At 43.2% G+C, this 26,177-nt stretch overlaps 1 protein-coding gene across 3 annotated transcripts; it reads left to right on the plus strand.

Moving 5' to 3' along the window:
- The first annotated feature begins 751 nt into the window (after positions 1-751).
- Positions 752-19,429, plus strand: WDR89 (WD repeat domain 89). 3 transcript variants are annotated; one of them, XM_055716651.1, is made up of 3 exons: positions 752-864; positions 1,249-1,332; positions 17,762-19,429. In XM_055716651.1, the coding sequence occupies exon 3, from the start codon at positions 17,793-17,795 to the stop codon at positions 18,960-18,962; it is 1,170 nt and encodes a 389-aa protein (XP_055572626.1). In that variant the 5' UTR covers positions 752-864; positions 1,249-1,332; positions 17,762-17,792; the 3' UTR covers positions 18,963-19,429. The 3 variants fall into 3 exon arrangements, with proteins under 3 accessions (XP_055572626.1, XP_055572625.1, XP_027658373.2); XM_055716650.1 differs by lacking the exon at positions 1,249-1,332 and having other exon boundaries at positions 756-864; XM_027802572.2 differs by lacking the exons at positions 752-864; positions 1,249-1,332 and adding an exon at positions 14,457-14,480.
- Positions 19,430-26,177: the final 6,748 nt, after the last annotated feature.

Consider the following 26,177-nt stretch of genomic DNA (forward strand, 5'->3'; position numbering starts at 1 on the left):
AAAAGCAAAAAAGAGTATTATTTGGAATTTGTAAAAACCCAGGGGTCTGGAAAAACGTAACAGCAAGCTCCAGGAAAAGGAAATATAATTAATTCTTCTTGTTTGGATCCCTCCTGGGAAATCGCCCTGCACAGGCTTCATTTCCAGCCGCTGTCAGTCGTTTATAAAAAGCTATAAAGGAAAATCAGCCCCCGGGCCCCGTCCGCTCTCGCGTGCGGCGGAGCAGGCTCTGCCCACCGGCCTTTCGGGTGCCGCCAGACGATCGCTTCCCCCCCGCGGCGCCCGGGGAGGGGACTGGCGCACCAGGGCCGTGTCCGAGAGCAGGCCCGGCTCCAGCCGCCCGGGCTGCGTCGGAAGATGGAGGCCGCCGCCTGGTACCCGCCGCGGGCCCGCAGCCCCGCGCGCCCCTCTCCGCGATCCCACGGCGCGGCGCCAGCCCGCCCTTCCTCTCTACGGGCCGCTAATGGCGCCCGGCTCCCTCGGCCGCGGCGCTGCCTGGCGGAAAGGCCGCGCCCTCGCTGCCATGGCAACGGGGCGGGGCGCCAGTGTGTCGCGCCCCGCCCCGGCAGCCAATGAAACTGTGGCGACCGTAGAGCGGGCAGCCACGCCCCCGCCACCTGCACCACCCCCCTTCCCGTGCGTCGCTTCCTTTCCCCGCTGCCAAGGAGGGAAGATGGCCGCTGGAGAGCCGCCGGAGCAGCCAATGGGAGGGCCGGGGAGGGCTCCGGGGGCGGGCCGTGCAGGGGGCAGGGCAGGGCGCACGCGGCGGCGGCAGGCTGTGGCGCGTGGCATGGCGGGAGCGGGCGGCTCTCAGGGGCCGGGGTACGGAGCCCGCGTACGGACCCCCGGGGGGGCCGGGCCAGGGTAAGGGACGGCCGCGGCGGTGGCGGGGTCCCTGGGGCGAGGGGGCAGCCGTGGGTAGGGCAGGGACGGCCGCGCTGGCGTCGCTGTGAGGAGGGCGAGGGGGGCGCCCCTCGGAGGGCGGGCGTATGTGGGGGCGAGAGTGGGGGTGTAGGGGAGGGCTGTGCTGCGGCTGGGGGCGGCCCGGTGGGTCTGCGGTGGGCGAGGGCAGGGGCTGCCCACAGCCCGTGGTTTGGGTTGGGAGAGCGACGGCCCGGCGGTGGCCCTGCCCCGCCGCCGTGCGCCCGGGTCGGGCATCGCTGGGCCTGCGGTGCCCGCGGCCCCGGGGAGGGGAGCGGGGCCTGCGGAGCCTTCCCGCCCTCACCGCTGCCTGGTCTTCTCCGTTAGGCTGAACTGAAGCGTCCCTGGCTTGGCTGCTGGCGGGGCTGCTGCGTTGCAGGTGCAGCGTGAATTGACACACTCCACTTACACGTGAGTTTACCTCGTTGCTCGTTGAAGCCTAGAAGCGTGGCAAGGCCAGCTGTGCGCTCAGAGCACCGGGCAGGGGGCTGGTGGGGCGTTGGCACTGGCCTGGGCACCCTCACTGGCTTTCGTGGTTTAACCCGGCCAGCAACCAAGCCCCACGCAGCCGCTTGCTCTCTCACCCCCACCCAGAGGGATGGGAAGGAGGATCAGAAAAAGATGTAAAACTCCAGCGTTGAGATAAGAACAATTTAATATGTAAAGCAAAAGCTGCACAGGCAAGCAAAGCAAAGCAAGGAATTCATTCACCACTTCCCATGGGCAGGCAGGTGTTTGGCCACCCCCAGGAGCGCAGGGCTCCATCACACATAACGGTTACTCAGGAAGACAAACGCCATAGTGCCAGATATCCGCCCCTTCCTTCTTCTTCCCCCAGTTTATATACTCAGCATGACGCCATATGGTATGGAATAACTTTTTGATTAGCTTGGGTCACCTGTCCTGGCTGTGTCCCCTCCCAGTTCCCTGGGCCCCCCCAGCCCTCTAGCTGGCAGGGCCCAGGAAACTGAAAAGTCCTTGATTTAGCATAAACACCACCCAGCAACAACTAACAACGTCAGTATGCTACCAACATTGTTCTCGCATCAGAGCCAAAACACTACTGTACCAGCTACTAAGAAGAAAATTAACTCTATCCCAGCTGCAACCAGGACACTGGCTTTGACGCTGTGTTTGGGAGAGACTGGGCTAGGACTGAGTCTGGCACAAGGATTCGGTCAGTGTGTTGCTGTTCTGGGCAGGCACATCTGATTAGAGTTGTGACTGGCCACTTCAGGGCTGTCAGGGTTGAAGTTAGGACCTGTATTGGAAGATAAAATACATTTATTAAGAAGTTATGCTGGTAAGTACCAGCTGACTTCGCCTACATTTGGTGAAGATGGAGATCTTTTTTACTAATAGTCTAAATAACAGTCTAAAACAAAAAAATCAATCTGGAAAAGGTCAGAAGAACTAAAGAGTTTAGTTTTATTTTTTCATTTGGTTGTTTTATTCCCTTGGGAAAAAGTGGAAAGAAACTTTTAAATGTTTTTGAAAAAAAACCTCAACAAACTACTGCTAAAGCTGTAATACGTGTATCTTAAAATGATGTTTTATATAACCAACAGGTGTTTTAAAATATGCTATGTTGGAGAACTAACTTTTTCTTACGAGATAAGGGAAGTGAATTGTCAATGCTGTGTTATGTTACTGACTCATGGGTTACAGTTCTACAATTCCAAATTCATTTTCCCTAGAAATGTACTGTATATTCAGAAGAACGCAGAAACACAAGGTCTTTTCTTAATGCGCTGTTTTTTTGGATCTGTAAAAACTTCAGAACTAAGCTATGTTAATGCCTTTTATTTCCTAAAATTTTAAATGGGTTTCCTGTTTGAGAGCAATCCACAGATTCAGTGAAGTGTATGTACAGAGCAGCTTCTGTAAGATAATTGTCATTGTCAGCAGAGTAACTGAAAAGGTTTCTCTTTGTCTGTATCCCAAGGATTGCTTTCTGGCTGCTAACTTTATGCAATGCTGCTTTAAAGTTTACATGTTGGTTTCTGTTTGTTCAGAGTTAAGGACTACAGTAGCTATTTGCACTTCCCCCAAATACCTTTTTATGGGATCAGGGAACAGCCCTGTAGGGAAGGTGAGCCGAGGCTCCTCGGAAGCCTCTGCATAGAGAGGGACGTGGGGCCTGGCTGTTTCTTGTGTGTTCTCAAACTGTTTTGGAAACAGTTACCTTTTTTTTTGCCCCATAAGTGGTCTGCTGTGCATGGGGTGACAGATGATGTCCAGGTAGTTTTTTAAATGCCCTAAGTATAAGATGATTTTTTAAATATTTTTTTTTCTTTCACTGTATCAGTCTTGGGGACAAGAGTTGTTTGATGGGCAGCCCTAAGGTCTGGTCTGTACCTGACTGCGTGGGAGGTCTTGTGTAGTACCAGATTGTTATGTGCTGGCAGCACTTCCCGGCTGGGTTCTGCAGCTTTGACGTGCTTTTACTGTAACTGTACATGTAACGGGATTGCTTTTATTAAAAAAAAAAAAAAAGGGCAAAGCAGAAGGAAATTGGCACTACCATGCAGATTAGCTGTGTTGATGTGAAGTCACCTGTGCAGACTTCTAGGACTTGCTTTTAATTGGTGAGTAAAAAGACATCTGTGTGGGTCAGCATCTCCTGTGTGATGACAAGTTTGTTAGTGGGCTCCACACCAAACATAAAACAAGAAAGTTGAGACTTGGCAAGGCCAGGTTTTGGAGGTGTGTGCTTGGTGACTGGCAAACAGTTTTAAGTGCAAGATGGACAGTGGAGGGCATAAGGAAGGCAGTAAGAGAGTGTGTTGCCTATAGGCATGTAGGGTTAGAAAATTCAACTTCAAACATGCCTTTGCCCTCTTCAGACTTTAGCCTGACCCACTGTCCTCTTCTCCCTCAGCTCTTTCCCTTTCTTGTGTTCCTGTACTGTCTCTTTTCCTGTAACAGAACGGTGACATAAATTCTTGCTGGTGCATTTTCCTGTCATTTCCTCCTGCCATCTCCTTTTTCTTCCCCTCAAAGCTGCCCTCAGACTGTTCCCTCCTTCCTGCTTGCAGCTGTTGAAGCTCTAGGAGAGGACGGCTCTGCTGCAGCACTTTGCACCTACAAACCAAGCAGAGCCGGCACTGGTTCAGATCTCACAGAAGCATGTTCTGTTAATTTGTGGGGCTGGTACAGTCAGCATGTAGAGACAGGACATGTTCAGCGCAGTCTGCGAAGAAGCTTAGAACATTTAATTTACAGCTGGTTAGTTAAATATATGTGGAAGTAATCTGGTGGATGAACGTGACTGACCAGAGAATCTTGTATTAGCTTCTAAAATAAACGAGAGGGCAAGGAATTGTGAAATTATATGTAGAAGATGGTTGCTTTGGTAGAAAAGCTTTAGGTTGGGAGTGAAGGATGTCTGATGCTGAAATACTGCCTTCAGATTAAATTTCAGTAGCGTGGATGCGTTGCTTCTATGACGTATTTTTGCCTTAGCTGATATCTTGATGCAAGTTTCAAGAAAGTATTTTAGTGAGAACAAAGCAGGAGATGGGTGTGGACAGCTCCCTGGAAGAAGAAAGTAATCCAATCTGTAGCACTGAAAAAAATCATGCTCAAATACTGAATAATTTCATTAGACTGTTCTGAAGGGCCCAGCACAGAATGTGTTTTCTGTCCCATTTCTAGGCCTTACAGGTTATTTGCGTGTTTTCAACAATCAAAATATTTTCTAAGAGTGGCAAGAAACAAATATTGTGCAGCTGTCCATTTTGACAGGTTCACATTAATATTTCTTAAAAACCCTTCAGTCTGATACATTTTTATTTTGTTCCATTATGTTATATGTTTAAGCCCAGAAGGACTATTGTGTTAGCTGTCTGATCTCCTTTGCAAGATAAACCATCTGTAGTGTTGTTTATACCTTTTACAGACTTTACATAAATTTATCTCCCCTTTTCATATTAATCTGAAGGCACTTCTTGCAGACTGTTAATATTCTCAAGGTTTTGTTTTTTGGGTTTTTTTATGCTGTTTGTATTGTTGAAAATGTTTTGAGGTGACCTTAATATTTAGTTTCAGGATAAAAGTTGCAACAGATGGAGGAATGAGAATATTTTAAAACCTCTTACTCCCTATTAGTTTGCTCTTTGAGGATTCTTGGTTTATATGAGACTTCACTGTGGCCTTACAAGGGCACTTGCTACTTTTCTTTAGTTCTCTAGTTTTCCAGCTAAATGAAAAACTCATCATGAAAAATCCAAACTAAAGGGTTCTGAAAATCCCTCATTTAATATAGTGACTGAATCATATCTGTGAAACAACAGATGCATTGAAACACTCGCTGTTCTTATACTGGATTAAACCAACTGAGTCAAAAAAATTAAAGTAAAATATTTTTTTTGCTGTGTTGTTAATAATCTTTTGTGCAATTTCTTTTTTTTTCAGCAGTATCTTCATCTTTTTTTTCTTTTTTTTTTTTAGTTGATTAGCAACTTTTCACTTGCACCTTTCTCTACATCTAGCCATAACTACTGTGATCTTTCTTTTTTCCCTGTGCCTGCTATTTCAAGGCAAAACCATTGCTCAGCTTCTCAGTAGAAATAAGATGTAAGCATGTTGTATAACTGGTAAGCAGGTAACCTGGGGAAAAGACAACCTAGCGTTTAACTAAAATTGGCGAACTGCTTGCTAGGTGGAGTTGTGTGCTGGCAGGGTGGGAAATTGGTACTTTCAGATATTGATCACTTTTCAATAATTTGAAGATCTGCTTGTAATAAGGTCTTTTGTATGTTTGTTGCTATGGGAATGACTGTGCTGGACTTATGTGTTACTATTCCTTTATGGAATCAGAAGGGATAAGCAGATGGCTGTGAAACCAAAAATTCTTGTTCAGAAACATACATCTCTTTCACTAGCAAAGCTGATGTACTCAAGTTTTGTACATGGTTTGTGGAGGATGTTTTTGAGGTAAGTGGATTTTAGTTTACTGAACGTCTGTCATTAAGGAAGGAATTAATGAATTTTATGTAATTAAGGAAATACACATAAGGAAGTACATGACTTAGTTTTGAAAGGGGGGACAAACAGATTTAAGGAAAAATTTATTCTAGTGGTTCCATGTCTTTGGTAACTATTACCGTGTGTGTGTATTGAATGTTCCTGCTTCAGGAGTGTTCATAGCAGCCAGTCAGGAGTGTAACAGATTGAGAGAGGAGGGGTTTTGAGTTATGGGATTTGGTTTGTTTTGTGGCTGTCCCCCCTGCCCCTTCCCTGGGAAAATAAAGTAATGGATGTTCCTGGACTTGACACTTGCTGGATGCTCGAAGACCAAATACAAACACACAAAAGTCAGTTATTCCCTCTGTGCTTCTGTGTCCATTGCAGGGAAATAAGGGAGTCATGTCTTGCATTATCATGAACTCTGAAAGCTCAAAAAGCTTTGAATTAAATTCACAATTAAAAAAAAAAGTCTTTAAAAAAACCCATGTACTTCTTAAATCTCCTTGACAGATCAGAAAGAAAAAGTTGCAAGTAGTTGAATTTAGGTGTGTGTTTTTCTTCTCCAGTTTTTGGTGCTAGACCATTGTAAGTGAAGGGTATGATTTTTGATTAAAGTCTGATTTGAGGAACTGAAGCCTTTGAAAGGAAGAAAAAAATGCTGGTACCCGAGTAACATAATGTCAGGCTTATTTCCTCTGCCTTGCAATGTAAATTAAGTTTTCGTTTCCTCGATCGCCACTCTGTTAAGGCAATAATCAGCCTATCGTAAGTGATTAAAATGAGAGGCGGGATATGTAGATGCACTAAGAAGACTTTAGTGCTCTGCTGCTGGATTGCGTGATCTGAATGGGACCGCGCCGGTCGTTGCTGACATCCAGCGGGCTGGGTGCGGAACGGCAGCCTCCCGCTGCCGGCGGGGGTGCCCTGCACGTGTTCCCAGCCACCCTGATGTCATCTTCATGTGACGCCGAGAGATGCAGTCACCGCGGGACAAAAAAAAAAAAAACCACCAAAAAAACCCCACAACACAAAGACTTCAGTTCGGCGTTGCAGTGACTGATAAAACCTTCACACCTGAGAGTTTTCCACGCGACAGCCTTTGCAAAAAGATGTGGTGTTGCAGCATGAACTCACTCACCGGCTGCAACAAGGCTTTTACCATCCCAAACCAGGTTAACTTCAAGAAGTAGCTGTCACGCCTTGCCCTGGCACAGCCACCAATCCCCCACAAGGTTTCAACAGTTCATCTGCTCTCCATGCTGTTTCTTCATACTCTTCAGGCCAGTCCACTCTGCTTCTTGCCTCTGCTGCATCCTTCTCCTTATCTCTCCTACATCCAGGCACTCTCTCCTCCCTCTGTTTCTTCCAGCACTCTCTTCCTCCCCTGCTCCTCTTCATACAGTCCATCTCTTTCATACCCATTAAAGCTATTTAACCACTTAGCAGGAACCAGCCACAGCTGCACCTTATCCACATCAGCCAACCCACCGCCCCTGAAGCCAGCCCACAGCTGTATATCATCAATGATAATTAACCTGCCTTCATTCCTCTACAATTCCTCTACACTGTGGCTGGTCAGAGGAGCATGAGCAAGTCCTTAGACTTTTATCCCAACGATTTCAGGGGCATTGAGAGAGGAAGCCACCTTAAGCTAGAAGTTGCATTCTCTCTGTGCACACAGATACCTGCTTATTATGGTCTTAATATTGCTTTTGAAACTATGCAGTAAATGTGTTGTGTCTTGCTATTGTCTGTCTGGCAACGTGGTATCTTCCAGAAAGAAATGATGTGCCAGCTTATCTCGTAGTTGCTTGTTTTTCAGTCTGCCTTCCTATCTGTGTTCTTTGCTGTGCAAGGGCAGTCGTGGGTGTCAGGCTGATGAGGTTATAAAAGTAGATGAAGACAGTCAAAGGTTTTGCCCCCGCTGGTCTAATTGGAAACTATTTTGAAAGACAAAGTTTATAATTTCTGCTCTAAATTTTATTTATGGTCAGTTTATATTCTTAAACTGTTGTGCCAGTATTGTTCTTGAATAGCTCCCCTCCCTCCTCAGCTTTTATTCCTTTGATGTGTTTGTAGATAGTAATCATATCCCCTCTCAGTCTCTGTCTTTGCCAAGCTATACAAGGCAAAACATCCCAGCTACTTCTTGCAAAATAAACAGTCGATTACCTGGGTCATCTAACCCATTTGCCTCTGCACTTGATTGTGATTTAGTTATCAAGAGGTTGGCTTCAGCAAAGAGCCCTGCTGGCAACCTGCTAAATACGAATTGACTAAAATATTGAGAACAAACATGGTTTGAGTGCAGGATTATTAAATTACATAAAGCTCTTGACTTTGCTTTCTGTCCTCATCTTGTTTTGGGGTAACACTGTCTGCCAAAGATGTTAGAAGGGTCTTTGTGGATGTCGGAAAAACAAATTCCCCACCCAGATCTTAGGGGCTTGTGGGTGCTAAGAAAAGTGTAGTTTTTGTTGTGATGTGCCAGAAGGGATTGTCTGTGTGGCTGCATATAGTAGATCTCTTGATCAGAAAGTGGTAGAGTATCCATACCTACGCACTTGCTCTTTTGTCCTTCCCTTTTGCGATTCCATTTCTAATGACCGAGTCCTACATCAGTCTCATAATGAAAAAGCAGTTGAACGTGAACTTCCAGTGCAGTGTGGTGGAAAGTCACTGTGCAGTTGGATATTATAAACAGGGAAAAATGATTATTTTTAATCTGTGTATGGCATTGATGAAGCTAGTACTGGAGTGCTGCATATGGTTCGAGTATAAACACTGTCTAAAGGCTTTTGAAAACAAAGAGCTGAAGCGAGTGCTTTGCACGGGTACAATGAGCACATACTTGATGCCTTAGCATCATTTATGGAGACTGAAAAGTAAATTCTCTTGAACAGGATAGAGTCAACATAGCTCTAAACCCTTTTATTTCAGCCTCTTCTCTCCTACTGTTGTCACTGAGATGACATCTTTTCCTTTTGTCTGCTACAAAGCATTGAAAACTGAGCTTAGGGCATGATAAGGATTCAGCAGAGCCTCCAGCTGTCAGGCTGTGCACAAAGAGCATGTTTTGGAAATTGATAGTCTGTGAACTGTCATAGGCACGCAAGGATCTCCAGTTTCTCCTGTTGCTCTGATACTGGAGAGGGTCTGACAAATTACCTTGACATGGTGGTGTCCTGGATTAGCTGAATATAGAAAATGGATATTGTAGGATGTGACTGGCGAAGATACCTTAGTGATCTGCATATTCCTGGGGAAGCAAATGAGGAAAACGAGAAGTCATTTCCCCTGCTTAGGCTTGACGGATGTTTGTGCTTGTGCAGTACATCTGGAACTGCAGAGAACTGCTTGGGTAGTGATGTTGGTATAATGTTAAAAATCAGTAAGCATGCAAAGGTTGTGTTTGGAAAACACTGGTGCCATATCTGCACATGTAGGGGAATATCTTCTTAGCTGTTCAGCAGCAACATCCCCAGTGAGGCTGAGAACTGTAGTAGCTGATTTAAACCTGGGTTTTAAGAAAAGAGTCTTGAAAACATAATAGTTGTGTTTTGTAGTATGAGCTCTGATAATGAAGTGTACTTAAGCTAAATTACTGTTGTGAAAGAATGTTTTTATTCTGGTAAATAAAACATTTTATCTCATTATAGGTATTTTGGCACCAGTGTGTGGCAGTAGGAGCTATTTTTCCTGCTGTAGCTGTTTCTTTACATCCTTTTATTACAGTTGCTGCTAAATTTAGGCTGAAATTTCCCAAGCTTTCGGTGCTGTAGAAACAATTCCTTTGGAAGAATTTCAGAAAAATTTATTAATACTTGGGAACAATATTCTTAGTTATTTCCAGGTTTTTTTAATATGAAGATGTTGGTACCAAGTATCAATGTATTAATTGAAGGAAATAAGTGGTGTTATTTTGGAGACGCTAAATTATTCATGCAGCTTCATACATAATTTTTTCCTTTCACCTTTCTCTGTAGGGTGGATCATGGGGGTTGCCCATTCATGTGGTGGTTTTGCTCACCTTAAAATGACCGCGAATATCACTCTTGGAGTCCTTTCTTGTAATACCAAACTTGACAGGACATCAAAGTACTTTTTGATTGTGGAATTCGCAGGTGCATTGGAACTTTACTGTGACTTTTACATTTGATCTTGTAGAGTAGATGTTTAGAACAAGGCTTTTTTTTAAAAAAAGCCTGCTGCTCACTGTACTTAATAATGTTTGTGTACGTAAGTGTTATGAGTTAGGCAGATACTGGTTTTGTTTCACTAATTAAGAAAGTAAAGAGTGAATGTTGCCTCTTGCTGGGAATTACTCAGTAAGCTGTTCTGCCAGAATCCAGGCTAGTAAATGTTTGTAGGCCAGCCTTTTCTTTTGTTCCAGTCCACTCAGATGAACACCATTATTTCTGTCGTCTTTATCTGTGAGATGACCATCTTGGTGCGTAACTCAAGTGCCAAGTCAAACAGCTTGCTGTTCGACCTTTTAACAAAAGAAAATGCTGTTAGTGAGGAGGCGTGTGAGGAATAGTTCAGAGAAAGGTACGAATCTTCGCTGAGGTGCTTACGGCTGTATTACAGAAATGTGAATGGAGAAGAACTTCATACTACCCACAGAACATTGTACCCTACATGTTTGATTTTCAGCAGTTGCTGGCTGTACGTAATTGAGAGACTGATTAGTTCTGTCTCTTCTTTCCTATGTTTGTGGTTACGGAAAGTAATGTCAATATGGTGTCTACGATGGGAGGTGCTCACAAGAGAAAGGAAATTACTTTTCTGTGGTCACTGAGGTCTGATGAGATAAGCACAAATGCAGAAGGCGAGACTTGGATTCTCTTCAAGTTTTGCAGCGGGTTGGCTGTACAGCCATGGTTACATTACAGACAGACGCCAGGACACAAAGGTGCTGTGTTCTGAAGCTGTGAATTATCTAGCATCTGCTGCAGTTGGGAGCATCGATGTTTGCATAGCACTTGGACAGTGAAGTCTTCTGGAGTGGCTGGGCACCCACATCCACCTTCTGTTCCTCGCGGGGGTGTTAACCAGGGTCCTGGCTCCCATCACAGGGGGAGGTGGTTGTCAGAGAAAGAGTGAGTGTGGCAGAACCGGCCACGACTTTCCTCATAGACACTTACTCTTCTTTGAGAGGGCGATCCGGATGTCTCACTCCATACGTTGTTAGTGTGCTGGGCTGGAGTAACAGGTTAGGCACCGCTTGTGCCTGAGAGGAAGGGGGAGAAGGGAGGAGGAGCAATAGGCACAAACCTCATGTTTGACCCTCATCTCAGAGAGTCAGTCCAGTGCGAAAGCCAGGGCCCAGTGCTGGGACAGTTTTCCTGGCACCTCTTGCCTGTTCTCCCAAATCCACCTGAGGATGCACTGTTGGTTTTCCTGTTCAGAGGCTGTGAGCATGCAATTTAGGCATAGATTAGCTTTCACGGGTGGTTTTAAATACAGTATCCTTTACAAAAATAAAGGAGAATATATAAAATTCAGAAGATAAAGACCCAAATACAGTATCTCTTTCAGTAATTTAACCTTTGCCTGGGACTCTTTCAGATCTGTCTTTATAAAATAGGATTGCTTCTGCTGCAGCTTCTGTCAGCTTGACCTGAGAATAGCCAGGAGAGTAAAATAGAGCATCTTTTATCCTCTTATTACTTTGCAGTCTCCTTTATTGGCTGACCACCTCATCAATACCCGGATGCAATATCTACCTGATGCAATACGCGGAGCATCCTCTACCTGGTGAGGTCACTACTAGGAAACCTCCTCCTTGCAGGAAAGTTCTCAGCTGGATCCAGCTGCTCATCTCAGTGTGATTTCAGTGACAGAGCTTACTTTGCCGCTCCTCTCTTAGTAGGTCTGTCTCACTGGCATGGAGTTGGATGAAAGGAGAAGATTGAAAAAGGAAAGTTCTCAAATATGTTTGAAATAATGTTTGACACGGCTTCTTAAGCGTATTTAGAAACTGTTTCTCCCGTGTTTTATGTTAGGGTTCTCCTAAACTGGTATAGATAAGGTAGTTTAGGTATCCAAGTATCAGATTTTAATCATGTTGACTGAAATTTCAAGCCAAAATTAGTAATTCGAGCATTTTTATGGTTTTATAGGGCGTGTTCTGGCTTACTTGAATTTTTAAATTGTGTGTTGGATTGTTCTACACTTAGAATTTTCTTACAGTGGCTTGTCATCTGGGTTCTTTGCAGCTCTCTGCCATCTCTTTAGTTCACGCATTTATATCAGTAGGTTTTCAGTTACTCAAGTTTGAATGTTCATTCATTTGGGCATTCATTGCAATTTGGACTTGAAAGCATGCCTAAATTTTCTAAATCTCACCTGACTCCACCATATTTTCCAGTATAGGATGCAAAATCAGAATTGGTCTTTCTACTTGGAATGCAAAATCTTACACCAAACCCCTAATTTTTAAAGTTTTATTTTGATGAAAATATTCGGTGTATTGGTTTGATGATTTATGCATTTAAAACTACACCTGGTCAAATCCAAAAGTTGTTTTTGTGTTTTCTCTCTATGGACGTCTGGTATAATATTCAAAAAGAGGTTTTATTTCTGTACTGACATAAACACCTGCTTATGTCCCCAAAGGATGAGTGCACAAAAATTGTGGTTTCTTTTTTTAAAATTATTGAAGCCCAAAGCACTGAGCACCTGTGACTTTTTCCCTTTGTTCATTCCTAGCTGACTTTTATTAATTTTTTCCCTCTAAACAATACTGTCGTTTAAAGCTATTTCCTTGCTTCTCTGGCCCACCTACAACTCTTCTCTCCATTGCTGAGCAGGACTGTACCCCTAAGGTCCATGCTGGTGGGAGGGTAGGAATTGATTTCACGGAAGCAGATAGTTCGGTAGACCTAATTTTTTTGCTCTTCCCATTGACATTTTTGTGGCAGTGTTTTATCTTTTTCTTCCTTTCTCCTCTTGATATAATATTTTTCTCTTTACTGCAAATACAAAATTACGTGGAGTTTTTTTCTTGCTGCACTTTATGTTTGGAAAGGAGATGTAGCTGATTTGAAAGAATGAAATAATTCTCTTGGCAGTTTACATCTTGTCTCTGCTCTTTAGCGTAGCCTCTCACGCATGTTATTCCTTTCCTGCTTGATAGCCTAAATGCTATTCTCTGTGCCTTAAAATGGCTTTGTGGGAATGCTGGAAAAACACCTTATCTCTCTGCTTTGGTAAAATAACAAAATCAACTATAGGAGTTTATATCCTGCAGAAATTATGCATGCCTGATGGGTGTTTTGTGCTTCCTTTCAGTGCTTAGATCATTTGGCTGATCCATCTTCTGTTGTGAAGTGGTGCCAGTGAGGAGAGGTCTCTACAGGCATTTTGCATTAGTGAAGTGCGGCGTGCTAATGCGTTCTCCTCAGCCAAGCTTGCGCTTTGCATTTTTATTTTAAAATGCAAACCACATGTAGTGTTGCATGCATGAATTGCTTTCTGCTGCCCAGAGCTCCAGGTTTGTTTTTAGTGTGTTCTTGAACTTTTAATAATCAAGAAAATAAAGGGAGGGTCTGTTTGTATTGTTTATGATAGGAAAGAACAGTGCAAGATTTCATCTAGTGCTGTTCAAATCCCTTGCTATTTTTGGTATTTGACCTCTGCAGAGAAGATTGCCAAAACTACAGGTTGTTTTCATTTTTATTACGTGTTCCTATCCTCCTACTCATAAGTTAACCTTACGTTGCTGATTGAATCTTTGTGAAAGTTCCATTTCTCCCACATTTTCCATGGTATTTTCCAGAGAGGTAATTCTATGTCTCTATGTGTTGTTGATTCTCTTTTGGAAATTAGAACTATGCAATTTGGCAGCATTTCGTGTACACCACTAAAAGGAGAAGAACAATAACTTATTAATTACTAGTTTATATTTTAAAAAAAATTTCTGGATTGAAGAGGACTCATGAGCCTGTTGGCTTGAGTTGAGACTACAACGTTTAGAATACTGCACAAAGAGCACTGTTGTATATACTGAGATGTATTAAATATTTAGGTTGTGCGGGTAGGTGTGTACCTTTCATTTCTCCATCATGGTAGAGGCCTGCTTTCGGCTCTCCCGGCTGTTGGTTTCTAGTCTTGCCATTTAGTTGTTTCCACCCTCCACTAGTGAGAAATGCAAAACTAAGGCATCTGAAAATCCTGTCCTGCCTCTTTGGCACCGCTTCCACTTCATGCTTTCTATTCTAAAAATCAGGCCTTGAAGGATGCCCTGGAGGTCAAAATATTTTAGGTTATTTCAGAGTACTCTGTTTATTCTGAGTTCCCAAGATGTGGGTGTCCTTCGAGAAGCTTACTGTTTCTGGCAGTTGTGATGTCAGGGAGATGTGCAGGGGTTGTATCTAACTGCGAGGTTAATTCATAGAGAAGATTGCATGAATGTGCTTCCAGAGGACTAGATACAATAACACGGACGTTTCAGGGTTACTTTGTAAAAGGTGCCTTTACCTTGTTCAGGGGATGCAGATGTGAACGCAGATGAGGGGTGCAGCCATTACAGAAGAGGAATGGTGATCACTGAGGATGGGACTGGACTTCTTTTTCAAACACAGGTGACTAGCCATGCCAGACACCTTCAGCAGGTATTTGTGTGTCATACAGGTAGTGTTGTTTTCCTGGCACCTGAACATCACCTGGATTTTGTTTATGTTGAGACTGTAGACCCAGACTATGGACCACTGTGAGCTTGAATAAGTGAGGAACCTGAATTTGCCTGCCTGCCTTATGTTCTGAGCACAAGAGGGACCTTGGGGAAAGAAGAGGTTTCGGCCAGTGCTCTCTGCGGTTTCTTCTGAGACTGGAACAGTTCAAAAGCAAGCCGCCTGTGCCCTGCAAAGTCTTTGTGTCAGTTTGTCACATCATTATGAGCAGTTTTCATCACTGATCATCGCACTTGGCGGTTGTGCTATATCCATAGTATGTCAGGTTTCAAAGAGACTCAGTTTGCCCGAGGTTTCTTTGTGGCACAAACGAAACAGATACCCGTGTTGTTGAAGTTAAGGAGCGCTAAACTAAAAGTGCTTCACGTCGGCGGTGCAGAGCACCATGCGCTTTGTAGGTGGCTGCAGTCCAATCCTTAGTTATCTCCTATTGTGTTTGGAAGACCATTGTTTCCTATTTGTCTCATAAATTTAACACAGATCCTATTCCTGCCATTTAAACTTTCCCATCAAAATACAACAGTGACTTCCCCTTCTGAAAAGGAAGGGCTGGCAGCTACACCCTGAAGTTTGAGCATGAATTGTTTATGTAACCTTCAATCACAATTTCATAATAGTCTGAAGGCTTTCTTATTAAGGCAGACATTTTACTGACTTTTTAGCAAAAACCTGGCTGCCATCAAATGCAATATGAAGGCTTCTTAGTTGTTGTGGTGGAAATAGAATTGAAAACCATACCTTCCAGCTTCCTGACGGTATAAATTGCACATCTATCTGGAAACATGAACAGCATTTTCTGGTATTTCAGAATAGCTGTACCTATGTCGTTTGAGGGTAAAAGCTTAAGAGCTATCTTGGGCTAATTTTATTTCCTGGAAAATATTATTAAATCTGAATGAACACGCTTTTGCAGACTGGCTTTCTAGAACTTCTGGGTACTTGTGGAGTTCCCTCACCCTTTCCTCCCCAGCAGTAAAAGCTCTGATGTGAGTGTTGTAGAAACTGCTCATTGAGTAATATTATCAAAGTCAGTAATATTTAAACAACTGCAGCTTACTTTCCAAATGGATGACGTTTGTCAGGAGCATGCCTGTTTTGAGTTCACTTGGCCTTTTGAGTATAAAAAGTCTGAATATTTAGCGCTTGAAATTCAGGTCAGTCTGGAAAACTACATTTTTCTTACAAAATGTTTACAGAGAGAACCCAATTTTTCAGTAACCGTAGCACTACAGGATAGCTGGTTTATGAAAACTCTACCTCCAAGCACGTGTTTTTGAAACAGTATTTAAATAGGAGCTTCCATTGTAATTCTTCAGTATATTGGATTAAGTAGAAGTTGTCATTAAAAATAGGAGAATGTTTTATTTCTTAAACTATTAATTTGCATGAGAGTTCAATAGTTTTACGTTTAAGCAGTGTAGCAAACAGTGTTTGAGGACAGTTTGCTTTATATAATAGTTCTGGTAAAAGCTTGTTCCATTTGAGGACATACCCAGACAAGTAAGGAGCAAGCAAGCTCGGTGGGTAGGGTTGTACAGAGGCTAATGCCAGAAAACATGTTGAACTTCTCTTTAGAGGGGAAAGGAGTTTCCACAGGATGTCTGCGTTTTATGGCAAAAATTACTTGTAGATGTGCTCTGAAAGGCTGCTTTGATGTAGAAGATTAAGCTGGGGACCTCATTGTCAGGATATTACTGAGGCAAATAGCTTAGTGAGATTATTTGTGACTTGGGAATTAAGTTTTTATGAGTGTGCCTACTTAAGCTGTTTCTTAAGAATTTGCTCGTTTGTCACATGGTATCATGAATATCTGTATGTACCGAATAGGAGGGAAAGCAAAACCCTGAAACAACAAGCGACACCAAGAAGAAAGAAAAGCAGAATGCATTTTTGTCATAGCAACTTTTCCTTTGATGCCAGTCTCTCGTGGACCGTTAAAATAATTACCCTAAATCAAATAATACATGGAAACTTGCTCATTCCATCCCCCAAAATCCAACCTGTAATTTTAACAGAAGTCATTCGTGTGGATGGTTATGCTTACTTAACATACCCAGCCTACGTCTTTCTATTAAAAACGGTTGTAGTTTGTGAACTCACTAAAACCATGTATTGTTTATGTTGGCAAATGTGTCTTTTAAATTTAAATGCTTCAGTACTTTTTCTGACACTAAATTGATGAAAGCATTTACTGCAATTACAGAATTGAATTTTCCTTTGTGTTATAGAAAGGAAACTTTTTTTGTTTAGAGCACACAGTTTTTTAAAGTGAATCTACGTATGCGAGGATTAAGGGAGTATTGGTTAATTTTGGTTGGTTTTGCTTGGCAAAATTTGAATTTGAGTAACATCACTGAAATAGTTTGGTTTTCTAAGAGGTTTCAGTAGTGCCAGAGGAGAATTACCTCTGAAGGGAAGATTTTTATCAGTTGCACTAAGAGCCAGCATTATGTGGTTTTATAGGAGGCTGGAAAAACATTTAGGTTCTTAGGAGAATTGATGAAAAAGGCAAAGGTGCTTAATTCCAGTGAATTCCACTGATGTCATGTAACCTGTTTAGGTGGTCCATGGTATGCCAGCAGGTGTTTATGTGCGTCATTGGGCACCTAAATACTTGTAAAATTTACTTATCTGGCCATTTCAGGCTGTAGTTCTGTGTAATTTTGGTCTTGTTCTCTGCCTACTCTTTGCACGCCCCTCAGCAGGGAAGTTCACCAAAGTGTCCTGCGGTTGTACTGATGCAACTATTTGTGGGCTGTGCCTCCTAGCAACTTTTTAGAACAAAAATTACTCCTCCTTACGCAGGTAGTGGTGATGGCTTCATTTTCTTTCCGCTTGTGGAGAACAACACTTTATTCTTTACTTTATAAAAATAATAAAGCAAATTTAGCTAAGTGACTTTCACGAGATTCACAGACAGACTATTTAATCTTTTAAGGGGATTATATGATATAGTGCTTACAGTCACAAGAGACTGAACTCCTTAACTCAGGGAGCCCTTTCCGGTTCTCTGTTTCTCTAAATTAAGTTGCAGGGGGTAGGACATCAGGATAATTGAATTTTGACTTCATGCATCATTTCTGTGCAGGATGCTTGTTCATACGTGATTTTTAAAGCTAGTATTATTTATGAATGTTGTAATTAAAACTCACCTTGGATTTTATTTATTACAGGTTTCTGACAACATTAGGAACAGCATTTGGGATGACTGCAGTGGAGAAGATTGAGGAGCAGCTTGCCAGTCTGCGCATAGCAAAACGTTCTGTGCTAAGAGAGGAACCTGCTTACTTACTGGATATAGACATTTCCAAACCTGCTCAATCTGAAAGCAATCGCTTTGTGGCAGTTTCGTGTTCCAATAAGTCAATTAGGGTATATAACAGGGAAACATTAAACTTCCTGCGGGAGTACAGTAGCTGTCCTGGGATACTAAATGGTGTCCGATTTGCACACACGTGTGACAGCGTAGTGTTCTCAGCGTGCAGTGACGGTACAGTAAAATGTTGGGATATTCGTTCAGCAACTCAGAAAGCTGTGCAGATATTTAGTGGCTATCCTTCCAACATTTTCATCAGTTTTGATATCAACTGCAGTGATATCATAATTTGTGCTGGAACAGAACAGGTTGAAAAGGACACGTTTCTGGTGTTTTGGGATGCAAGAGGCGTTACAAACTCTGCCAGTGCAACTAAAGAACCCTTGGGAGTCTATTCTGAGTGTCACAATGATGATATCACTAAAATTTGTTTTCATCCAATCAAACCCAATTTGGTAGTTTCTGGGGCAACTGATGGATTGGTTAATGTATTTGACATTAACAAGGATAATGAAGAAGATGCTTTGATATCAACTTGCAATTCAGATTCATCAGTAAGTTTTATTGGCTGGTCTGGGAAAGATTATAAACAGGTCTACTGCATGACACATGATGAGGGATTTTGTTGGTGGGACATTGCTCAGGTAGATACCGAAGAACCGATAACACTATTGCACGTTCTGGATGTCAGAGACACCGTCTGTGTTGAAAACAACAGCTTACATTACCTGGTAGGTGGGCTGTACCATGAAAAGGCAGACAAACTCTTTCTTATTGGGGGAACATCCACAGGAAACATTCACCTCATCAGCTGCGGCGCCAACGGGCTGAGCTGGGTGGGTAGCCTTTGTGGAGGACACTCTGCCACGGTTCGTTCCTTCTGCTGGAACCTGACAGAGGAGTCTCTGCTGACGGGTGGAGAGGATGCTCAGCTGTTGCTATGGAAACCCGGAGCTGTGGAAAGGTCCCTCGCAAAGAAAGCATCTATGAAGATTGGTTCTTCCGTGCAGAACAGAGTAAGAGTTCACAACAGCTCCCTCAAAAGGAGGAAAAAGTAAAATTCTGAAAGTGGGTATCTCTGCTGTGTAGAGTTTTCCTGGTGTTTAGTCTCTCAGGCAATACTTGGCTGTGCTTTATTTGGGGGTGTTCTGTGGAAAGAACTATGATGCTTGAATTCTACCGGGGAGTGTATTTCAGTCAGCAGAAAAATGCCTTTGTTTGTTTGTTTGTTTCTTTCTTTCTTTTAAAGTTGCTAATATTAATCAGAAAAGAGTAAATATTTGCTCTCGGGTTCTTGAACAATAGATCTTAAATCATATTATAGAAAAATGTTTCTGTGGTTGTTTAATGCCTCAGCCAACATTTTTAATGTGGAATATAGGCCTGTGGCTTGCATAATTTGTTACCTTCCCACTGAAATTCCCTGGCATGTTTTAAAAGCTTTTGTATTTCATGTTGTATTTTGCTTTCTTTACAGAGAACTTAATGAAATTGCTCAATATATTAAAAGATTTTATGTCAGTTCTTAATGCCTGAAGGAATTACTTCTTAATGAAACAAAAAATAACAACTGTTTTGCACTGTCATATTATTGGTTTATTGCAAGCTCATAAAGAAGCAGTTGATAGAGCTGTATTTTTCATAGTGAAGATATGAATGTATTCAACCAAACAGGAACATGTGATTCCAAGCAGCTAATTATTAAACGTATAAGAACTGTTAAACTGGTGTTATTTAGGGCATATTTCCTGCATGAAAATACCCAAGAACCTCGCAAGCAGCTTCATCCTCTCCTGGTTAAGTGCATCTCAGGGGGGTGCACCTGGAAGACTGGAGAGATCTGCAGTGGGTTAAAGAAATAATAGGTATAATTACACCAGTGGTGCTCAAAATCCCAGGTCCTGCGTTTGAAATAACCTGGTATCACATTCTTATCACATGCTAAGTGGGAAGCTTAAAAATGAAAAATGAACATTGCCTTCTGAGACTGTAGTTACGGAGTAACAGACCAGTATGAGGAGACTTTAACAAAACCTTGTAGAGGTTAGTGTGTGTCCTTTAAGAAATGAGACGTTTTATGCTTAGGCATATCCCTAGGACAGCTTTGGTTTAGTATTCTGTGAAATACCTATGAAGTGGTACCACTTTATAGGTATTTCACGGAATACTAAGATAAGTACATTACCTGGTACTTCTGAAATGGTTGTGCCTTTACGCTTACTCTGCCCCGCTGGCAGACTACGCCCTGAGCGTCTGGCTCTGCGTACAGTCACCTTCAGCCTCCTGAGGACCACTGCAGCCATGGTGTTGGCAATTAAGCCATGCTTAACATATGTGGACTACAACTGAAAATGCACGAGCGTATTTAAGAATTGCTGTGTTATAGAATAGTTGGCCAAGGAATTTATTTTTATTTATTATTTTGCCTGAGGATGGATAGGTAATTCTTTCCAAACAAGTTTTGAATGTCAAGTCTGAAGGAATAGCCTTGTTCAGAAACGGTTTCTGAGGTACAGAAGATACCTCTAGTATATGGTTACTGCTGTGCTGAAAATGTCTTGATCATCTCTGGAAACGAATCCTATTCAACCAGAAGTATCAAGATTCCACATAATGTTTTACAAACTTAATGTCCTTCAGCCACAACTATGCATCCACAGTTGTTTTGTGTCTGCCTGTTAGTGATAATTAAAATGACTCACTTGCTTTTGATACTGCTGGTTATTTAAAACTGTGACTTCCATATAAAAATCACATTTCTCTAAACTTTTTATATTACTTGTGTTAAACTCAAGTTATGCCCGACAGCTGTATCTGTTACTTTTCAAATTACTTTGTGCTATTTTGAAACAACTTGGGCAGCAAGTGTCAGGGCTGTGACGCACCTGGCTCATGTGCCCTTTCAAGATTTATTCTCCCCTGTCACTAGTTATTGCCTGTTTCTGTGGAATTCATGGTTCTGTAACTAAGTGGACCGAAAGCTTCAGACCCCTCTGAATTCACCGTTGTGCCCTCATGGACCTGACTTGGTTCAGTACCAGCAGCAGTGGGTGGGGAGCTAAAGGATGACTGACACCTATTTCATTGCAAGGATGTTCTATAATTCGCTTTTGAGGTGTTTGTCTACTCAAAGATACAGTTTCCTGGTATCTTGACACACGCAGTGGGGGAAGGTCATGGGTCTGTCTAACACTGGATTTCATGAAGACAGTTCTGTGTGCCACATACGGAAACACACAGTCAGGGAGAAGGAGCTTTGGGTTGACTCTGCTTGCTTTCAAGTGTCTGTTGTTTCAAGTGTCAAGTGAAGTGTTGTGCCAACTGTCTCTGAATTAAAGCAGCATGGATGGGAGTTCTGGTACTAAAAGCATTTGAAGTATGCAACCTGTAGCTGTTACCTTGTTTCTGAATTAGATTGATACGTAACTAATCAACATCCATCACAGTTAAAGCCATGTTTTCCCTAAAAAGTTGATTTTTCCTTTTTATGTGCATAACTTCAGTAGCAATGGAAGGGGGAAAATGTATGTATGTGCCTTAAAATTTGCAAAAGCAGAGCAGCTGTCAGGAGATTCAGGCTTGTGTTGCCTCTGAAAATACTTGATAATTTTTTTTTTGTACGTGTTGACTTAATTTCAGGATAATATCCGTAAAATAAATGTAAATGGAAACCACATGTTAATGAGTAATTAGCATTGCTTGCTTTTTTAAACTGCAAACAATATTTCATAGAGCACAGAGCACAAGGCAGGATGTGTATGTAATCATATAAATAATAATAGACTTGAAATTAGGCGGGTTAACTTGCCTGACTGTATTTAATCTCTTAGGTTAATTTTGATGTAAATTGGCATCAGCATTGTTAAGAAACATAGAATCACAGAATGGTTCAGGTTGGGAGGGACCTTTAAAGGTCGTCTAGTCCATCTCCCCTGCAATTAGCAGGGACATCTTCTGACCTTGAATGTTTCCAGGGATGGGGCATCTACCACCTCTCTGGGCGACCTGCTCCAGTGTTTCACCACCCTCATTGTAAAAAATTCCTTCCCTGTATCTAGTGTGAATCTACCCTCTTGCAGTTTAAAACCATTACGCCTTGTCCTGTCGCAACAGGCCCTGCTGAAAAGTCTGTCCCCATCTTTCTTATACACCCCCTTTACGTACTGAAAGGCTGCAGTAAGGTCTCCCTGGAGACTCCACTTCTCCAAGCTGAACAACCCCAACGCTCTCAGCCCGTCCTCATGCAGAGGTGTTCCCGCCCTCTGATCATTGTCACTGCCCTCCTCTGGACCCGCTCCAACAGCTCCGTATCTTTCCTGTGCTGAGGACTCCGGAGCTGCATGCGGTACTCCAGCTGGGGTCTCATCAGCGCAGAGCAGAGGGGGAGAATCCCCTCCCCCAGCCTGCTGGCCATGCTTCTTTTGATGCGGCCCAGGACACGGCTGGCTTTCTGGGCTGTGAGCGCACATGGCCGGCTCACGTCCAGCTTTTCACCCGCCAGCACCCCCAAGTCCTCCGCAGGGCTGCTCTCCATCCCTTCGTGCCCCAGCCTGTATTGATACTGGGGGCTGCCCTGACCCAGGTGCAGGACCTTGTTGAATCTCATGAGGTTCACACGGGCCCACTGCCCAACCTCATCCAGGCCCCTCTGGATGGTATCCCGTCCCCCAGGCGTGTCACCTGCACCGCTCAGCTTGGTCTTGCCTGCAAACTCGCTGAGGCTGCACTTGATCCCACTGTCTACATCACTGATGAAGATATTAAACTGTACCGGCCCCAACATGGACCCCTGAGGGACATGACTTGTCATTGATCTCCATCTGTACACCGAGCTGTTGACCACCACCGTCTGGATGCGACCATCCAACCAATCCCTTATCCACCAAACAGTCCACCCATCAAATCCGTATCTCTCCAATTTAGAGAGAAGGATGGCGTGGGGGGCCATGTTGAAGGCCTTACAGAAGTCCAGGTCTGACCTTTATAAAACTTATGTTATTAAAACTATGTGCAAGTAACAGGCATTCAGAAATCATTGCCGTGTGAATTGTTTAACTCCAGGAGAAGCTTTAATTTTGGAAGCAGTATCAGATTCTTTCCAGTAAATGAAAAGCAAAAATCCAGCTAGACTACCAAAGCACTGAGAACAGCTCCCGTCTTTATTCAGAGATGATAGTAAACCCGTTGTACAGTATTTCTGAGCAGTGGGAGATGATCCTGCTGTGAAGACATTAAAAGAAATTCACTTGAATTTGGCACGTACCTAAATTTCCTCTTTGTTTCTTTTTCTTTTCTCTATAAGTAAAATCCAATCTTGCACACTCACCATCGTCTAGTTTAAGGTGCGCTCCCACTGAGTACGAGCTTGCTGCCTTTTCTCGTTCCTGTTTCACTGTTTTGTTCTGTTCAAGTGAAAGATGTATTAGGATAACATCCCATAGTCGGTGCATAATTCCAGCAGAGTCTAGGACACCACCAACAATTCAGGATGGTGGTGGCAAAATCTAAATTTAGGTTTTGGGCAAGCCTAAAGGTGTGAATTCATTTCTAGGTGGAATTTATTTAGCTAGTTGTCAGCTTGAAGTTGTTTTGTGGCCAGGTTGTGCATCCTACGTATTCAAATGGACATAACTGCACAGCTACATTAAAATCTTAATTAGCAAAGATGCTGATACAGCAAAACATTTTAAAGGCGTAAACTGCAAGCTTTATGCTATGTTTTTGAATGATGGCTTTCTCTTGGCTAGCGATCTTATGTAGCTCTGTAGGTCATACTTTTATATGAAGCAATATATTTTGTCATGTGAAGCGCTGACTTGGAAATAGGTTTTTAACGGTGTTAGAAGCTGGGCACCCGCATGCTCCTGTAGCTGCACCTTGGGCCTGCGGTAGGGCAGCCGCTCTGTCGGGATGGAGCCCAGGCCAGGTGTTACAGGGGTTGGTACGGATGGGTTTAATCGCAAAGCCTTTGTACTCTTGGAAGAACTGACGCTTTTGGCCCATCTCGTAAAGCTCACCTGCATTTGCCATGGTTAAACTGGGCGACTGGTCTCCATCCCTTCGAAAGAGTCTTCTGTTACTCAGCTTCTTGGTCTTTTCCTCTGGGTAGTAGTGAGTTGTGTCTTGCTCTCTGCTCTTCTGGAGAGGTGTGAGTCCTGTCCCTTTCCCCTATCCTCTGCCCAGGCTGCTGGACTCTGCACTTCTGATTACACCAGACGGGGGGTGGGAAGCAGAGAGGGGGAGTAAACGAGGGAGCTCGGCCCCTGCCCCCCCTCTGAGAGGGCTGGCTGCCCAGGGGAGCTCCTCAGCTAAGGAGCTGGACCCTCTGCCTTTGAAATGTGTGTAATGGCTTATTTTTGAGCTCGATGGAGGCAGGATAGGACCTTAAATAAATTATGCAAGACATAAACACTCTTCAAGCATAAAAGCCAGTTCCTGTTTGTCTGCGAGATGAACAATTTGGCAGCGAAGCGTGCAAGAGATGCAGAAGGTGTTTGCTCACAGGGGCTGGGTATTGTAACTTCTGCGAGCAGTGAGGAGAGCCACTAGTCGTGCCAGTACTGCTGCCTCTACCCTGCGGGAACCAACAGATATGGGGATTTCAAGTGCCGTGGAAAAAGAGGAAGGCAAAAGTGGGTGTGGAGATGACAGCTAAAGGTAGCAATTCAGTCCGTGAGCTTACTGTTAGTCATTACACGGTGTTCTGTTCCTCGGTTCCTTATCAGATTTATTTGCAGATGATCTAACAATCAATCATGAGGACCTTTGGTAACTTCTTGGTTTCTGTTTCCTTTTACTATACCAGTTTGTAAACTGGCACAGGTTTGTTGGCTGGTGGGAGTGGAGTGGGGTTAACTTCAGTTGCTGCTGCTGGCTGCTTGGCCTCAGCTTGCTGTCGTGGTGTTCTGCCCTGCTCAGATTCCAACACATGCCTTTCTTCCAGTCTTATGTCCTCGTGCCTTTAGATACTCTGAATTCTGTGCTTTGGAAGTTACCTTCTCCTCTGGAAACGGAGTGACAGAAAATACTACTCTGTATACTCCTGCTGCAATCTTGGCACCAATATTTTTATGGGAATACATTAAATTTTCAGTTCAATATCAATTTCAGTCTTACTCTCTCATGCTCTGAATAAAGATTTGATGCTGCCTAGATCCCATAAAGGTGGTGCTTGAGCAGCCTGTTGTCACAGAGACTCAGAACTGGCAACGAGAAATGTTGGGAGGAGTTCAAGACAGTTCTCAGTGCTCATTTAAAATGATCATTTGGAAAAGTCTAATAAAAGTGGGAAGAAAAGAAGGTCCAGGGAAGCCAAAATACATGGTACATCACCAAAGGACTGCTGCATCCCAGGCAGGGTACTTGGTATTACTAATACTGGCAAATATATTAGACTAAAGCTGAAACACAAGCACAGATGCACAACGGATTTTTCTGGGTGTTTTTAGTAGAGGAATTCTTAATTACTAACGGAGTTGAGTGCCTGTGAGTACAATGTATGCCAACCTTGCTACTTCAGGTCCAGGTTAAAAAATATGGAACACAGAGTAGGTAAATAGCTGGGAGTGACTCAGCTTTACCTGGAGCTTCTGGAGGGTGCTGGAGAGCAATGCCTATAAATCACGTGCAGTGGTTCTGATTTCTTTGATTTCAGTACTCTGGGTATATGAAGAATGAAGGCAAAAGGTAAACCAGCGCAGTGTTTGTAACACTACCTTAAACTTTAATTATTCCTGCCAAAATTTATTCTGTGCTGGTGGATGTAAACTTTGCATTCAGAGTTTCATGTGTCTTGTCTTAGAGAAGAGCTATTTCTTTATGTGCTTTTGTTTCTGCTTGTATCAGAAGTGAGGGAGGAAGAAGTACAGACCCTGGACTGGAAATTCTGGTGATGCTCTGTCAGCAACTGCCCAGCTGCACACGCCTCCGAAATACCTGCCTGTGTTTGGTAACAATTTCAGGTGTTTCTCGGGTATCCCCCAGCACCACAGAGCCTGCAGTACTCACCGGAGTGCTGCAGAGGATACTAGTTGATATGTGAGCTGATCACCGTGTCTTGGAAGAAATTGAGGCTGACATGCTTTGATGGTGGGAACTTTCACTTATACACAGAGATCTCAAATGTTTCTTTAAAAATCTTATGCTCAGACATCCAGACGATGCATAGTGCAACATTTTCTAGCAGTAATTTGGGGATCATTTGAAGAAGGAAGCCTCAAGACTTGACTACAGTAATGGTCTTGCTGAGCTGCCTCAATTTAGGATGGATAAAT

The sequence above is a fragment of the Falco cherrug genome, chromosome 7 (genome assembly GCF_023634085.1).
Source record: "Falco cherrug isolate bFalChe1 chromosome 7, bFalChe1.pri, whole genome shotgun sequence".
Lineage (NCBI taxonomy): Eukaryota > Metazoa > Chordata > Aves > Falconiformes > Falconidae > Falco > Falco cherrug.